The sequence below is a fragment of the Oncorhynchus kisutch genome, linkage group LG6, assembly GCF_002021735.2.
Source record: "Oncorhynchus kisutch isolate 150728-3 linkage group LG6, Okis_V2, whole genome shotgun sequence".
Classification (NCBI taxonomy): domain Eukaryota; kingdom Metazoa; phylum Chordata; class Actinopteri; order Salmoniformes; family Salmonidae; genus Oncorhynchus; species Oncorhynchus kisutch.
In genome coordinates this window covers 74,322,568-74,341,098 of record NC_034179.2, presented here as the reverse complement: position 1 = coordinate 74,341,098, position 18,531 = coordinate 74,322,568, and the positions used below count along the sequence as shown (strand labels likewise).

The window sequence follows — 18,531 nt, the reverse complement described above, 5'->3', positions numbered from 1 at the left end:
TCAGGCCTCTTTAGAAAACATTCAGAGTTTTGGTGTTGGCTTGGCTTGATGTTGGGTTGTTATCAAGCGTGTCTTAAAAGGGCAGATTTGATATTGATAGAGGAATCTCATGGATAGCTGGAGAGATTGGAAATGCTGCATTAATTAGTCAAGGTCTGTCTGTTGTAGATGCATTTCTTCCTTTCTAAGGATTGTATTCAGATGTTTTGACATCTGTTGCCCTGCAGGCTAGTAAGGAGCTAAGTCTTTCTTCTTGTTTACTGTAGTGAGATGAGGTGTAGTCGTATTCAGTGCAGTATGTGTTGTTGTTGATGTTGTTGTTGTTAGGGGTTCAAGCAGCGAAGCTGGTAATACCTATTGTATTTCTTCTGGTTCATTATTATTATACTGGATTCTTCCCCCAAGGAAAATAACATGCAAATTCCCCTGAGATGGTAAGTCTAGGAGGGCACAACTTGGCATGATGGTAACGGCCCATGTGTCACACCCTTTCATGCAATCCCATGCAAATTTGCCACATTGTGGCACTATAACAAGTGTTTGAAAATGCTACATTTTAAAGCTCATGCTACTCACCCTGTGTGACGGAGGGTCATGAAATTTGGTACATAGGTCCCACTCCTCACAAGGAACAAATTTGCCTCTTGAACCTATAAGGTCCGCCATGATGCATTTTCCGACATTTAGAATCATGTGAAAAATACTTAAAACACTACTCCTCTGTCACCGAATGACCGATCTGCAGAAATGGATATATGGCATCTATGGAACAAGCTCTATCAATGCACTATTTTTCAATCTAGTATGTTAAACAACATGGCAACTACTGATCAATAAACATTCACATGGACCTGATCTGGCACATAAATACATATAAATCAGACACAGATAATCGTATTGTAATACAACTTGGTACATATGTTCCAAACATGGTTTAGACTCAACATATGAAAGCAGATTTAGATCAACCGCTATAACGGGCACATATTTATATGTCTTGATCTGTTTGACTCAGAGTGATGAAATTTGGCACACATGCTCAGGGATATTAGTCTAGCTAACGTGTAAAGTATGGTACATTTTGGCACTGTTGGACAGAAAAAAATCATTAATGCAAGCTCATTGGCTCATAGCAGCCATATTGTTTGAGCAAGAGTCCTGCAAAATAGAAGAAGCCACTTAAAGTGGTCAATATCATAAAAAAAATTTCAAAATACATTAAACTCATATAGCATGAGATCTGATTTATTTTTCGTTCAGATATTTACGAAGCGTGGTAAGGAGTAGAGTACAACTCATCCTTGGGCAATGTGTCCAATTTGTCTTGATGGTGGCACAGTGGGCCCACAGCTTGAACCCCGGCATTGCTGCTTGCAGCTATATTCATTGTTGTTGTTGTGTATAAACCTGTTGGTCCTATTAGCCCAGAGAGACTGTATAACAGTGCTACAAAGGAGTGTTTGATGAGTCCTAGTTCAGGCCAGTTCTAGACAGTGTTTATGGAGTGAGAGCTCATTAGTGGAGAAGAGATGAAGTCCGTTCACTGTGGCTTTAACAAGGTCTTAATAAGGCCTTAATTGGCTGCTATGAAAGGGAAAAGGGAAAAGAGAATTCCACAACTGAATGTATTCAACTGAAATGTACCTTCCGCATTTAACCTAACCCCTCTGAATCAATACCAGCTAACTACCACCACAGTGCTGGCCTGGGCACCATAAAGCAAGCCCACACTTCCAACCACTCTAGTCCTATGTTAGTCAATGGAGCAGTTCTATTGGCTGAAACGTTGGTATCAAAGATCCATTACATTGTATACAGAGTATCCAATAGTACGAGCCTGCTGGAGATTCTTCTTTCTTCAGTGGAGCTGAGCCAGCCTGTGTGTCGCTATGGGAACTAGACAGCACTGTGTGACTGTGACCTGATGCTGTTTGTTGGTTTTTGTCATCAGCACTTCAGAGGAGAAACTGTATTTTTTATTGAACCTTTATTTAACTAGGTAAGTCAGTTAAGAACCAATTCTTATTTACAATGACAGCCTACTGGGGAACAGTGGGTTAACTGCCTTGTTCAGGGGCAGAACGACAGATCTTTACCTTGTCAGCTCAGGGATTCCATACAGCAACCTTTCAGTTACTGGCCCAACGCTCTAACCTCTAGGCTACCTGCCGCCTCGCTCCCAGACTGTGGTCTAAGTCATCTACTCACATATTCTCCTGAGATATTTGCAGCCACTGTAATGTGCTGATAGAGGGATAAGGATGACTCCATGTCTAGAGATGTGCTCTGTGGCTCTGTGGCTCTGTACTGTAATGCTGTACATCTGCTGTGCAGGGACAAAGTAGTCACGAAGCTGACCAGCCGGCCGGCGCCAGCTAGGGGGGGCGGGGGGGGGGGGATACAGTACAAAAGGTGGAACAGGGCCTTTGATCTTTGGCTGAGAATCTCTCTCTCTCTCACACTCTCTCTCTCTCTCTCTCTCTGAAAAGGTGTGGTAGAATTTGATGTTAATTGGGTTTTCATCTCTGGAATATTAACTGTAACCTAGTAGTTTATGTTGGCTAAATACTGGCCTGAGATCTGTGCTCGGTGAGATCTGAGTGAAGCACTAATGAAAAGTGTGTGTGTGTGTGTGTGTGGGGGGGGGGGGGGGGGGGGTGGCGAGGTCTGTCTGTGTGTTTATGTGTACACACACTGTGGCCCTCCGGGGCAGGCTGGGGATGTAAAGGGTTGTTTGAAATGGGAGTGTGACAGAAGTATTTGACTGTTATGTGTACACTCAGCACCCTGCTTAGAAGCCTGGGAACAGAGGGGTTGTGGGAGCAACAGTGACAGTAGTACTGGCCATTTTATACACACAGGATATTCACATGTGAAATGGCTTCAGCTCTATGAAACACATTCTCTTAGCGGTATGGCAACATCCTACAGAGCATTCTGTTTCCCAGCCATTTTCATCCTGGTCCTCAGAGGCCGTCGCAGTGCTTCTCATAGACTGTCAGAGTGATGTGCTGATCCTTTCTGTCCCTGTATGTTTGTCTGTGAGGTTAACATGTGTGTGTGTGTGTGTGTGTGTGTGTGTGTGTGTGTGTGTGTGTGTGTGTGTGTGTGTGTGTTTTCCAGGGAGAGATCCAGCAGTTGTTGATTCTGGAGGACGCCCAGGCGGCGGCTGACTATTGCCTGCACTACATCCCTGACTGTGACTCTCCCCTGTCCTACAACAGACAGGCCCAGGACCCTGAGCAGGTCAGTACTCCAGCCACCAGGGGGAGACACCCTCTGATATACACACATACTCACACAGTACACACACACTATTCCACTCCCCCTTCACCTGTCTTGTTTTATTATCAGTGATTCATCAGACAGGCCCAGGACCCTGAGCAGGTCAGTACTCCAGCCACCAGGGGGAGACACCCTCTGATATACACACATACTCACACAGTACACACACACTATTCCACTCCCCCTTCACCTGTCTTGTTTTATTATCAGTGATTCATCAGACAGGCCCAGGACCCTGAGCAGGTCAGTACTCCAGCCACCAGGGGGAGACACCCTCTGATATACACACATACTCACACAGTACACACACACTATTCCACTCCCCCTTCACCTGTCTTGTTTTATTATCAGTGATTCATCAGACAGGCCCAGGACCCTGAGCAGGTCAGTACTCCAGCCACCAGGGGGAGACACCCTCTGATATACACACATACTCACACAGTACACACACACTATTCCACTCCCCCTTCACCTGTCTTGTTTTATTATCAGTGATTCATCCACCCAAAATATCCTCTTCAAACTGTAACAGTATTTCTTTATTTCGGTCCTCTTTTCTCTCGATGTATTTCTCTCTCTTTCTCCTTTCTCTCTCTCTCTCTCTTTTCTCTCTCTCTCTCTCTCTCTCTCTCTCTCTCTCTCTCTCTCTCTCTCTCTCTCTCTCTCTCTCTCTACTTCTCTCTCTCTCTTCTTTCATATATGTATGCAATGAAATCATCTGTTCTACAGTAGTTGATGATGTGGGTTTCTGGCTGCTAGCAAAGAAACCAGGTTGGAATTCCATCTGTAGTTAGTGAATAGGGATGCAAACATGACACACACAACCTTACAACCTCAGTAAAACTGCAAATGAACACGAAGACATGGATTACATTCCACACCTTCAATAAAACCCCCCAGATGGTCCCTGATCATAATTTCATTATGGAACAGAGAGTGTATTTGTCTGGACTGCTTCAGGGTGCTTTAGAACTCACATAGCGATATTTCCAGTTTGAGTTCTCTCGATGCTGGCTCAGTCAGGGCTCAACATTTCAGAGATACAGTTTCATGTTGAGGCTTTGTGCAGGTCCTGACTACACAGGACTGTGCTGGCTGCTACAGCTGCTTCCTCAGCCCCTTGTTTCTTAGCCAACAGATAAAACGATGAACAAGCAGCAAGCATATCAATAGAGTCTGCCATAGACCTGCCCAGCCCGCCCTCTGTAGCCCAGACAATCCCAGCCTTGGCCATGTACTGATTCACTACCCAGTCTTCTCGGCCTAGGGGCCCGGAACACACCACTTAAACACAGGGAGGCCAGGCCAGAGAAGAATGAGACATCAGTCAGTCAGCATCAGAAGAAGCTCCTCTCCTTGTCTTTGATAGTGAGCCAGCAGCAGAGTGGTGCATCTCTCCCTTGGCAGTGTTGAGCTGCTTCAGCTTGAACACACACAGCCAGGAGCCCCGTAAATCTCACTCTGGCTCTTCGATCTTCACCGGGCCTGCTTGGGCAATGGGATACACTTGGGAGAGATGAGTTATATTATGATGTATGTGTGTGTCTTTATGTTGGAGAAAAGTGTTTTGGGGAGAGGGAGAGAGGAAAAGTAAGAGATATTGATTCATGCTGCCCGCAGGGAGATGCTGTCAGGGTCTGTGAGAACAGTGTTCTATGTGTAGCCTCCTACGCCTGGCTGTGTGTCTGGGTCTGGGTGTGTCCAATTCCTGGCGCTGCTCCTGGGACTGTCCATCAGTGTCTCTCAGACGTAGAGCGTGTTGGCTATTCTAGATCTACAGCTGAGAAACCTGCTCTGTGTGCAAGACCTTGTCAGCATCACTCAATCTACTCACTTTATATCCTCCTCACACTGACCCTGTTTACAAACCATCACAATCTTCTCATCAACGTATTTTACAGACCAGATCTTCAACAACGTTCTCACATAAAGGTCTTCAATAATAGTGACAGATATGGATATGAGTTAAAATATTTTAACAGCCCAACAGGGTCATAAACACACTGACCCCTGACCTCATGAGAAAGTATGTCCTCTCTGTTGACAGGCCAGTGGTAAACAGTGATAAATAAACAGTAGTCTCATGTGTGTGTGTGTGTGTGTGGGGGGGGGGGGGGGGGGGGGTCATGATCTATGCCTGGCCCTATTGGATGTGTGCATAGTGTCTCTCTTCTCCTGGCTTGTTATGTTTCAGGTATTTCACCATGTTGTTGTTTCTCTTGTTCGTGCCCCACCTCCTCCCTTGCCCCCCCCCCCCTTTCATAAAAGACCTCTCAACTTAAACCTGATCCCATGATACCAAGCAACGAGCCGGAGGAGCCAAAGAAACACTCTAAGAAAGACAGGAAAGGCAAAAAGGACAAAAAGAAGCGTGGCAAGAAGGGGAGGGGCAAGAAGGAGTCGAGGAAGAAGAGAAAAGAAGGAGAGGCGGGTCCAGAGGAGGAGGGTTTCATCCAGGTGTCCACTGTTTTGCCTGAAAACCAATCCCAAGAAACCTACTATCCCACTGAAAAGCCATCTACGATGGAACTGTTCACTCCTGAAGCTGTCACCCCATCTGCAGCCCCTGACCAGACCACCATGATCCCAGAGAGGCCCACACACAGGCCTGACTCTGACATTGAGGACACCTCCGTGGTGCCCAGTGCACTGCCTGAGTCAAAGGTCACTGAGGAGGTAGACTGAACAGTTACAATGCAGCTCCCCACCCCATCCATCCCATCCCTAACAGAGCACTGACCCACTCTCCCAGAATGCCTCATCTACACCCTCTGTCAACCTGCTCCTCTCCTCACTATGACCTCTAACCTAACCAGCACTACCCTAATCACCTCCTCCTCTTCCAGGACTCACAATGGAACACAGAGAATCCCTGCATCCCTCTAGATCTAGATTAAGTAGAGTATGCAGACAATCTAGAATTTAGACTATGTTTTACACTGTGTTTTAACACATAGACAACTGTGACTCAATTGTCACAATAGTTGTTCATTGAGTTGTGTGGATAACACTAGTTCTGTCCTGAGTAGTACCTGTAGTTGAACATACATATCTGAGTAAGTGGTATGTATGAGGTGTTGTGTGTTGTAGTTTTTCTATGACGTCTCCTTGACCTGAGAGTTTATGTCCTTACACAAACCCAGTCCAAACCGTTGGTTTTAAAGCTATACATGTATCCACAACGGTTTGCCTCCTGTGTCGCATTGTCTTTCAAAAGTTGTTTTGTCAACAAATTTGTAGGTTAACAAAAGTCCCCATGATTGAAATCTCTAAAGGTTATCGTTTGCTACTTTTGCTAATTTGCTGAATTTGCTTATTTTCATACTCTGGCTGTTATGGCTGTCATAACCCATGTCATGCTGCCATCACTTCCTGGTTGTGAAATATTCCATCACCATAGAATGATTAATAACACACACTGAGGCTTGCTACATGTATGACCTGCCTATTCCCATAACCAACACCTGTGCTGCTAACTAGCTTAGCAAACTGTACGCTGTGATAGGCTGTGTAAAATGGAAGCGCTGGGCAAACTCAGTGGAATGGGAAGACAGAAAGACAGACCATAATGTTGCCCAGTGTCTCCATGGTTTCTGTTACCATGGTTCTGACCTTAAACGCACTGGCCTTGTGCAGGAGGAGAGGCTGGACCAAAAGTCCCAGGTGGAGGAGCTCGACGACAACTTCTACGGCGACCTGTACGATGACCTTGCTGTCTCCATGGTAACAGTGGGTCCCAATATCAGCGAGTACGAGGTCAGTTGAATTGAGATTTTTATACACTGTATGTTCATACGGTGAAGCTGGGTTTTAGTACCACTGTCATGTTCAGTAGCAGCTCAGTTATTAATGTGGTCATTGGATCATGTGATTTACCTGCATGTTGTGTGGACTCGTAGGCTGTAGAGTACGAGGACATAAGTAACGAGACAGAGAACCAGGAGTATGAAGAGTATGAGATGTACGAGGACGGATATGGCTTTGCAGAGAGAGAGGGGGCTGATACCTGGGATGGAGAGGTAGGCCTCATCAATCAGTCAGTTCAACTGTATTCACTCAGAGACTGCTGAGACTGCTGTACATGACCTACAACTGCTGTACACACAGTAGGTCATCAATCACCTAACACGTCTGTTCATGTGTCTGTCCGTCTGTGTCTGTCTGTGTCCGTCTGTGTCCGTCTGTGTCTGTCTGTGTCTGTCTCTGCCTCAGGCCAGTGGTAGAGCACTGAAAGGAGAGAAGGGAGAGCCTGCCATCTTTGAACCGGTGAGCTTGAGTATTCAGACAGAATATTGGTCATGGAAATCAATTTTAGGCCCTTAAGATTTTAGGATTTGTCGGTGTTTTGTTCATGTAATCTTTATGACTCTATAAAGACTATATGGAGTATTTATGTTGAAATATCTCTGGTATGTACTGAATGTGTTTATATGTCATTGTCATATCTCTGTGATGTTGTGAAGGGTACACTGGTGGAGGGAGCAGTCGGCCCCCCAGGACCAGAGGTAAGACCCCTGCTCATTACCACTACATCACATTACATTGATACTACATTGATACTACATTGAAACTACATTGATACTACATTGATACTACATTGAAACTACATTGATACTGCATTGAAACTACGTTGAAACTACATTGAAACTACATTGATACTACATTGAAACTACATTGATACTACATTGAAACTACATTGAAACTACATTGATACTACATTGGAACTACATTGATACTACATTGAAACTACGTTGAAACTACATTGATACTACATTGAAACTACATTGATACTACATTGATACTACATTGAAACTACAGTGATACTACATTGGAACTACATTGATATTACATTGAAACTACATTTAAACTACATTGATACTACATTGAAACTACATTGATACTACATTGATACTACATTGAAACTACAGTGATACTACATTGGAACTACATTGATATTACATTTAAACTACATTGATACTACATTGATGCTACGTTGATACTACATTGCTCTTTTACTCCATTGTTTTGCCCATATTGATACTATGGACCAGTGCTGATTGACTGTGTGTTTATTTTCCAGGGTATTCCAGGTGGACAAGGACCAATGGGCCCCCGAGGACCCAGTGGAGACCCAGGTGATTTGGTGAGTATCCTCCCAGTGGAGTATTGACCCATAGTGGACTGTCCTCTGGGACAGTGTGACCACAGTCAGGGTCCACAGGGACTGTCCTCTGGGACAGTGTGACCACAGTCAGGGTCCACAGAGACTGTCCTCTGGGACAGTGTGACCATAGTCAGGGTCCACAGGGACTGTCCTCTGGGACAGTGTGACCATAGTCAGGGTCCACAGGGACTGTCCTCTGGGACAGTGTGACCATAGTCAGGGTCCACAGGGACTGTCCTCTGGGACTTTGTGACCACAGTCAGGGTTCACAGGGACTGTCCTCTGGGACAGTATGACCACAGTCAGGGTCCACAGGGACTGTCCTCTGGGACAGTGTGACCATAGTCAGGGTCCACAGGGACTGTTCTCTGGGACAGTGTGACCATAGTCAGGGTCCACAGGGACTGTCCTCTGGAACAGTGTGACCATAGTCAGGGTCCACAGGGACTGTCCTCTGGGACAGTATGAACACAGTCAGGGTCCACAGGGACTGTCCTCTGGGACTTTGGGACCACAGTCAGGGTTCACAGGGACTGTCCTCTGGGACAGTATGACCACAGTCAGGGTTCACAGGGACTGTCCTCTGGGACAGTATGACCACAGTCAGGGTCCACAGGGACTGTCCTCTGGGACAGTATGACCACAGTCAGGGTCCACAGGGACTGTCCTCTGGGACAGTATGACCACAGTCAGGGTCCACAGGGACTGTTCTCTGTGACAGTATTTTTTATTTATTTCACCTTTATTTAACCAGGTAGGCTAGTTGAGAACAAGTTCTCATTTGCAACTGCGACCTGGCCAAGATAAAGCATAGCAGTGTGAACAGACAACACAGAGTTACACATGGAGTAAACAATTAACAAGTCAATAACACAGTAGAAAAAAAGGGGGTGTCTATATGTGTGCAAAAGGCATGAGGAGGTAGGCGAATAATTACAATTTTGCAGATTAACACTGGAGTGATAAATGATCAGATGGTCATGTACAGGTAGAGATATTGGTGTGCAAAAGAGCAGAAAAGTAAATAAATAAAAACAGTATGGGGATGAGATAGGTGAAAATGGGTGGGCTATTTACCAATAGACTATGTACAGCTGCAGCGATCGGTTAGCTGCTCAGATAGCTGATGTTTGAAGTTGGTGAGGGAGATAAAAGTCTCCAACTTCAGCGATTTTTGCAATTAGTTCCAGTCACAGGCAGCAGAGTACTGGAACGAAAGGCGGCCAAATGAGGTGTTGGCTTTAGGGATGATCAGTGAGATACACCTGCTGGAGCGCGTGCTACGGATGGGTGTTGCCATCGTGACCAGTGAACTGAGATAAGGCGGAGCTTTACCTAGCATGGACTTGTAGATGACCTGGAGCCAGTGGGTCTGGCGACGAATATGTAGCGAGGGCCAGCCGACTAGAGCATACAAGTCGCAGTGGTGGGTGGTATAAGGTGCTTTAGTGACAAAACGGATGGCACTGTGATAGACTGCATCCAGTTTGCTGAGTAGAGTGTTGGAAGCCATTTTGTAGATGACATCGCCGAAGTCGAGGATCGGTAGGATAGTCAGTTTTACTAGGGTAAGCTTGGCGGCGTGAGTGAAGGAGGCTTTGTTGCGGAATAGAAAGCCGACTCTTGATTTGATTTTCGATTGGAGATGTTTGATATGAGTCTGGAAGGAGAGTTTGCAGTCTAGCCAGACAACTAGGTACTTATAGATGTCCACATATTCAAGGTCGGAACCATTCAGGGTGGTGATGCTAGTCGGGCATGCGGGTGCAGGCAGCGATCGGTTGAAAAGCATGCATTTGGTTTTACTAGCATTTAAGAGCAGTTGGAGGCCACGGAAGGAGTGTTGTATGGCATTGAAGCTCGTTTGGAGGTTAGATAGCACAGTGTCCAATGACGGGCCGAAAGTATATAGAATGGTGTCGTCTGCGTAGAGGTGGATCAGGGAATCGCCCGCAGCAAGAGCAACATCATTGATATATACAGAGAAAAGAGTCGGCCCGAGAATTGAACCCTGTGGCACCCCCATAGAGACTGCCAGAGGACCGGACAGCATGCCCTCCGATTTGACACACTGAACTCTGTCTGCAAAGTAATTGGTGAACCAGGCAAGGCAGTCATCCGAAAAACCGAGGCTACTGAGTCTGCCGATAAGAATATGGTGATTGACAGAGTCGAAAGCCTTGGCAAGGTCGATGAAGACGGCTGCACAGTACTGTCTTTTATCGATGGCGGTTATGATATCATTTAGTACCTTGAGTGTGGCTGAGGTGCACCCGTGACCGGCTCGGAAACCAGATTGCACAGCGGAGAAGGTACGGTGGGATTCGAGATGGTCAGTGACCTGTTTGTTGACTTGGCTTTCGAAGACCTTAGATAGGCAGGTCAGGATGGATATAGGTCTGTAACAGTTTGGGTCCAGGGTGTCTCCCCCTTTGAAGAGGGGGAAGACTGCGGCAGCTTTCCAATCCTTGGGGATCTCAGACGATATGAAAGAGAGGTTGAACAGGCTGGTAATAGGGGTTGCGACAATGGCGGCGGATAGTTTCAGAAATAGAGGGCCCAGATTGTCAAGCCCAGCTGATTTGTACGGGTCCAGGTTTTGCAGCTCTTTCAGAACATCTGCTATCTAGATTTGGGTAAAGGAGAACCTGGAGAGGCTTGGGCGAGGAGCTGCGGGGGTGGCGGAGCTGTTGGCCGAGGTTGGAGTAGCCAGGCGGAAGGCATGGCCAGCCGTTGAGAAATGCTTATTGAAGTTTTCGATAATCATGGATTTATCGGTGGTGACCGTGTTACCTAGCCTCAGTGCAGTGGGCAGCTGGGAGGAGGTGCTCTTGTTCTCCATGGAGACAGTGTGACCATAGTCAGGGTCCACAGGGACTGTCCTCTGGGACAGTGTGACCATAGTGTGACCATAGTCAGGGTCCACAGGGACTGTCCTCTGGGACAGTGTGACCATAGTCAGGGTCCACAGGGACTGTCCTCTGGGACAGTGTGGCCATAGTCAGGGTCCACAGGGACTGTCCTCTGGGACAGTGTGACCATAGTCAGGGTCCACAGGGACTGTCCTCTGGGACAGTGTGACCATAGTCAGGGTCCACAGGGACTGTCCTCTGGGACAGTGTGACCATAGTCAGGGTCCACAGGGACTGTCCTCTGGGACAGTGTGACCATAGTCAGGGTCCACAGGGACTGTCCTCTGGGACAGTGTGACCATAGTCAGGGTCCACAGGGACTGTCCTCTGAGACAGTGTGACCACAGTCAGGGTCCACAGGGACTGTCCTCTGGGACAGTGTGACCATAGTCAGGGTCCACAGGGACTGTCCTCTGGGACAGTGTGACCACAGTCAGGGTCCACAGAGACTGTCCTCTGGGACAGTGTGACCATAGTCAGGGTCCACAGGGACTGTCCTCTGGGACAGTGTGACCATAGTCAGGGTCCACAGGGACTGTCCTCTGAGACAGTGTGACCACAGTCAGGGTCCACAGGGACTGTCCTCTGGGACAGTGTGACCATAGTCAGGGTCCACAGGGACTGTCCTCTGGGACAGTGTGACCACAGTCAGGGTCCACAGAGACTGTCCTCTGGGACAGTGTGACCATAGTCAGGGTCCACAGGGACTGTCCTCTGGGACAGTGTGACCCTAGTCAGGGTCCACAGGGACTGTCCTCTGGGACAGTGTGACCACAGTCAGGGTCCACAGGGACTGTCCTCTGGGACAGTGTGACCATAGTCAGGGTCCACAGGGACTGTCCTCTGGGACAGTGTGACCATAGTCAGGGTCCACAGGGACTGTCCTCTGGGACAGTGTGACCATAGTCAGGGTTCACAGGGATTGTCCTCTGGGACAGTGTGACCACAGTCAGGGTCCACAGGGACTGTCCTCTGGGACAGTGTGACCATAGTCAGGGTCCACAGGGACTGTCCTCTGGGTTTGACCGAAACCACAGGTTGACCACAGCCTACATAACAGGTCGGGGATGCTGTGACCTCACTGTGGTCTTGACCGTAACCTTACTGGGCTTAAGGGACTAAAGAACTGGTGATGACTCATGTGTGGGTTTGACCTAATTCTCTCTGTTGGACTGTGTGTGTGTGAGCGTGCCTTTGTGTTTTTGTGTTCCCTCCTTGAAAACCGCCTCAGTCCCACAGACACAAACCAACAGATGCTCAGTCGTCTCTAGTGATCTAAAGGATCTTTAACCATGTTGTTGTAGTAGAAAAACATGGAGGTCTTCTCACCTCAAATCAAACACATCAAATCAGATCATCAAACAAACTCTTTCTTCTTTCAAAGCAGATCAGAAACAAATGTATAAACAGTGTTCCATAATCCTGCCTGTCTACAGTATTTCATCTTCATTGTTTGTTATGCCTTACAGTATACAACAGTATTCTCAGTGTGACAGATACTGCAATAAAGGTTCCTATTGAGACAAAGGCCTTTGTCTCTGCTGCAGAGAGACTCGGTGATTGACAGTTTGGGATTAGCTCATACCTCTAATTCTTTATGAGGTGCTTATGGGTACATTAGGCTTCTGATAGGGGCATCAAGCAGAAAATCATAAGCTGTTTCCCCTCCTCTCTAGAGACAAGCTAATTGATATGAACCTAAGAGTGAGTGACATGCCCTCTGGAACTGAAGCAGAAGATGTTTTAACGGAGATTGGATTTCAGGGATCATTCTCATGTGTTTAGCCATACGTCCACATTGGAACACTCCCACTTACAGGCCTATACTGTACATACTTGTGTTTATAGACCTATAATGTACATACTTGTGTTTACAGGTCTATAATGTACATACTTGTGTTTATAGGCCTATAATGTACATACTTGTGTTTACAGGCCTATAATGTACATACTTGTGTTTACAGGCCTGTACTGTACATAGTTGTGTTTATAGGCCTATAATGTACATACTTGTGTTTACAGGCCTGTACTGTACATACTTGTGTTTACAGGCCTATACTGTACATACTTGTGTTTACAGGCCTGTACTGTACATACTTGTGTTTACAGGCCTGTACTGTACATACTTGTGTTTACAGGCCTGTACTGTACATACTTGTGTTTACAGGCCTGTACTGTACATACTTGTGTTTATAGGCCTATAATGTACATACTTGTGTTTACAGGCCTGTACTGTACATACTTGTGTTTATAGACCTATAATGTACATACTTGTGTTTACAGGTCTATAATGTACATACTTGTGTTTATAGGCCTATAATGTACATACTTGTGTTTACAGGCCTATAATGTACATACTTGTGTTTACAGGCCTGTACTGTACATACTTGTGTTTATAGGCCTATAATGTACATACTTGTGTTTACAGGCCTGTACTGTACATACTTGTGTTTACAGGCCTATACTGTACATACTTGTGTTTACAGGCCTGTACTGTACATACTTGTGTTTACAGGCCTGTACTGTACATACTTGTGTTTACAGGCCTGTACTGTACATACTTGTGTTTACAGGCCTGTACTGTACATACTTGTGTTTATAGGCCTATAATGTACATACTTGTGTTTACAGGCCTGTACTGTACATACTTGTGTTTACAGGCCTATACTGTACATACTTGTGTTTACAGGCCTGTACTGTACATACTTGTGTTTACAGGCCTATAATGTACATACTTGTGTTTACAGGTCTATAATGTACATACTTGTGTTTATAGACCTATAATGTACATACTTGTGTTTACAGGCCTATAATGTACATACTTGTGTTTACAGGCCTATAATGTACATACTTGTGTTTACAGGCCTATAATGTACATACTTGTGTTTACAGGCCTGTACTGTACATACTTGTGTTTACAGGCCTATAATGTACATACTTGTGTTTACAGGCCTATAATGTACATACTTGTGTTTACAGGCATGTACTGTACATACTTGTGTTTATAGGCCTATAATTTACATACTTGTGTTTACAGGCCTATAATGTACATACTTGTGTTTACAGGCCTATAATGTACATACTTGTGTTTACAGGCCTATAATGTACATACTTGTGTTTACAGGCCTATAATGTACATACTTGTGTTTACAGGCCTGTATTGTACATACTTGTGTTTATAGACCTATAATGTACATACTTGTGTTTACAGGCCTGTACTGTACATACTTGTGTTTATAGACCTATAATGTACATACTTGTGTTTACAGGTCTATAATGTACATACTTGTGTTTATAGACCTATAATGTACATACTTGTGTTTATAGACCTATAATGTACATACTTGTGTTTACAGGCCTATAATGTACATACTTGTGTTTACAGGCCTGTATTGTACATACTTGTGTTTATAGACCTATAATGTACATACTTGTGTTTACAGGCCTGTACTGTACATACTTGTGTTTATAGACCTATAATGTACATACTTGTGTTTACAGGTCTATAATGTACATACTTGTGTTTATAGACCTATAATGTACATACTTGTGTTTATAGACCTATAATGTACATACTTGTGTTTACAGGCCTGTACTGTACATACTTGTGTTTATAGACCTATAATGTACATACTTGTGTTTACAGGCCTATAATGTACATACTTGTGTTTACAGGCCTGTACTGTACATACTTGTGTTTACAGGCCTATAATGTACATACTTGTGTTTACAGGCCTGTATTGTACATACTTGTGTTTACAGGCCTGTATTGTACATACTTGTGTTGTTTACTGTATAAGCCCTCATACAGTCATGACTAAAATCCTCCTCCCTCGCTCTCTCTCTCCCTCTCTCTCTCCCTCCCTCTCTCTCTCCCTCTGTCTCTCTCAGGGTCCTCCAGGACGTCCTGGTTTAGCTGGGGTTGATGGGATACCTGGTCCTCCAGGAACCATGCTGATGTTACCAGTAAGAATTAGATAAAACTCTCTTTATTTAAACTTCCCTCAGCTGAACACACACTCATGTTCAGTTCCCATTGACTCTGGCTGAATCCCAAATCCCTCCCTTCCCCTCTGCCCTTTCAATTTGAGCGTTCACGAGCGCCTCCCCCATTTGCACAAGTGTCCAAACGCTGAGGGAGAGAACAGTATGGTGCAGGGGATAATTATGGAGAGGCGTACCTGTTTGCATTTGTTTATGTCTGATTTTGAGACTTGACACAAATTCCTCCAAATTAAATATTTAACTCTTACTGAGGTTTATATGTTGTAAAACGACAGGAGGGATTTGTTCATTTGACTTTCATGCTTGTTTTATTATTTAAATGTGGAACATGAACTGCATCATTCAAGTCAGGAGTGTGTCCAGAAGTTGATGGGTTTATTGATCTCCTCGCCACTCTCAGAAAGTCACCCACAGAGTTTCATCAGCAACAAGTGACAACGGAGGTTTGGGATTCCCCATATGTGAAGCTGTCCTGAGGGAGGGCAGTAACTGCTCTCAGCCACTAGATGGAGCTGTGAGATTGAATGCTGATGAGGCCAGATGAAATCTACATCGTGTATATCCATAGACTTATACTGCGTGTATTTAGGTTGATCACTCTACCCCTTTCTCGTGTAGTTCCAACATGGTGGTGATTCTCAGAAGGGGCCTGTGGTGTCGGCCCAGGAGGCCCAGGCTCAGGCCATCCTGCAGCAGACCAAGGTAACGTCCACCTGTCCATTACAACTATAACCTGGAACATCATTACTCCTTTTACATTAGAAATGAGCCTTAACTTATCTAACCATGTCCTTCTTACCCTTGTTTATTCCAGATGTCGTTGAAGGGGCCCCCAGGTCCACTGGGTCTTACAGGGCGACCCGGCCCACTGGTAGGATACCCACCTAGTTCAAACCAAAGGCCACAATCTTCAATTCTACCTTATTCTCTATCTACACCTGGCAGATACTCCCCTGTCTACAGTCCACCACAACCACGTTGACCACAGCCCCTTTTGTCTCCATGCACATACAAACACTCAGAAATCTGATCATCACTAATGTGACTTAACAGGCTATTCTTTATATGTCCTTGTTTGGTTTGACTGTCTTTCCTCTCGGTGTTTAGGGTCTTACTGGTCCCTCTGGACTTAAAGGTGACGCTGGAGAACATGGCCCCAGGGTAAGAGGATATTCTATTTTGACTTGCTACCACAGAGCAGTCAAGGTCCATTTGGATTTTGATGTATCCTGCTGGTCTCACTCTCTCTCTCTGTCCCTCTCTCTGTCCTACGCCCTCTCTCTTCATCTCTCTCCTCCTTCTCTCCCCCTCTGTCTATTCTTTCTTTCTCTCTCCTCCTCCTCCCCCTCTCTATGTCTATTCTCTCCCTCTCCTCCTCCTCCTCCACTCTCTGTCTATTCACTCTCCTCCTCCTCCTCCTCCTCCCCTCTCTGTCTATTCTCTCTCTCCTCCTCCCCCTCTTTCTGTCTATTCTCCCTCCTCCTCCTCCTCCTCCTCCTCCTCCTCCTCCTCCTCCTCCTCCTCCTCCTCCTCCTCCTCCTCCTCCACCAACTCCTCCTCCTCCCCTTCTCTCTGTCTATTCTCTCTCTCTCTCTCCCTCCTCCTCCTCCTCCTCCTCCTCCTCCTCCTCCTCCTCCTCCTCCTCCTCCTCCTCCTCCTCCTCCTCCTCCTCCTCCTCCTCCTCCTCCTCTCTCTGTCTATTCTCTCGCCTCCTTCTCTCCCCCTCTGTCTATTCTTTCTCTCTCCTCCTCCTCCCCCTCTCTGTCTATTCTCTCCATCTCCTCCTCCTCCTCCCCTCTCTGTCTATTCTCTCTCCTCCTCCTCCTCCCCCCTCTCTGTCTATTCTCTCTCTCTCCTCCTCCTCCCCTCTCTGTCTATTCTCTCTCCTCCTCCTCCTCCTCCTCCTCCTCCTGCTCCTGCTCCTCCTCCTCCTCCTCCTCCTCCTCCTCCTCCTCCTCTCTCTGTCTATTCTCTCTCTCTTTCCTCCTCTTCCCCCTTTCACTGTCTATTCGCTCTCCTCCTCCTCCTCCTCCTCCTCCTCCTCCTCCTCCTCCTCCTCCTCCCTCTCTCTGTCTATTCTCTCTCTCTTCCTCCTCTCTGTCTATTCTCTCTTCTCCTCCTCCCCCTCTCTCTCTGTCTATTCTCTCTCTCCTCTTCCTACCCCTCTCTCTGTCTATTCTCTCTCTCTTCTTCCTCTCTCTCTCTCTCTGTCTATTCTTTCTCCTCCTCCTCCCCATCTCTCTCTGTTTATTCTCTCTCTCCTCCTCCTCCTCCCCCTCTCTCTCCCTGTTTATTCTCTCTCCTCCTCCTCCTCCTCCTCCTCCTCCTCCTCCTCCTCCTCCTCCTCCTCCTCCTCCTCCTCCTCCTCCTCCTCCTCCCCTTCTCTCTGTCTATTCTCTCTCTCCTCCTCCTCCTCCTCCTCCTCCTCCTCCTCCTCCTCCTCCTCCTCCTCCTCCTCCTCCTCCTCCTCCTCCTCCTCCTCCTCCCTCCTCCCCCTCTGTCTATTCTTTCTCTCTCCTCCTCCTCCCCCTCTCTATGTCTATTCTCTCCCTCTCCTCCTCCTCCTCCACTCTCTGTCTATTCACTCTCCTCCTCCTCCTCCTCCCCCCCTCTCTGTCTATTCTCTCTCTCCTCCTCCTCCCCTCTCTGTCTATTCTCTCTCTCCTCCTCCCCCTCTTTCTGTCTATTCTCCCTCCTCCTCCTCCTCCTCCTCCTCCTCCTCCTCCTCCTCCTCCTCCTCCTCCTCCTCCTCCTCCTCCTCCTCCTCCTCCTCCTCCTCCTCCTCCTCCCCTTCTCTCTGTCTATTCTCTCTCTCTCTCTCTCCCTCCTCCTCCTCCTCCTCCTCCTCCTCCTCCTCCTCCTCCTCCTCCTCCTCCTCCTCCTCCTCCTCCTCCTCCTCCTCTCTCTGTCTATTCTCTTGCCTCCTTCTCTCCCCCTCTGTCTATTCTTTCTCTCTCTCCTCCTCCTCCTCCCCTCTCTGTCTATTCTCTCTCCTCCTCCTCCTCCCCCCTCTCTGTCTATTCTCTCTCTCCTCCTCCTCCCCTCTCTGTCTATTCTCTCTCCTCCTCCTCCTCCTCCTCCTCCTCCTCCTCCTCCTCCTCCTCCTCCTCCTCCTCCTCCTCCTCCTCCTCCTCCTCCTCCTCCTCCTCCTCTCTCTGTCTATTC

General features: G+C 46.7%; 1 protein-coding gene across 4 annotated transcripts in view; it reads left to right on the top strand.

The window, feature by feature from the left end:
* Positions 1-18,531, top strand: part of LOC109891973 (collagen alpha-1(V) chain) — a 93,445-nt gene that overhangs the window by 22,582 nt on the left and 52,332 nt on the right. For 2 of the 4 annotated variants that reach the window (XM_031827506.1, XM_031827507.1), the window contains exons 5-15: positions 3,124-3,246; positions 5,554-5,961; positions 6,922-7,041; positions 7,185-7,304; positions 7,498-7,551; positions 7,749-7,790; positions 8,366-8,428; positions 15,253-15,327; positions 15,985-16,068; positions 16,181-16,237; positions 16,474-16,527. In XM_031827506.1, coding sequence (XP_031683366.1) covers positions 3,124-3,246; positions 5,554-5,961; positions 6,922-7,041; positions 7,185-7,304; positions 7,498-7,551; positions 7,749-7,790; positions 8,366-8,428; positions 15,253-15,327; positions 15,985-16,068; positions 16,181-16,237; positions 16,474-16,527 — 1,200 coding nt within the window. The other 2 variants (XM_031827509.1, XM_031827508.1) reach the window with 2 other exon arrangements.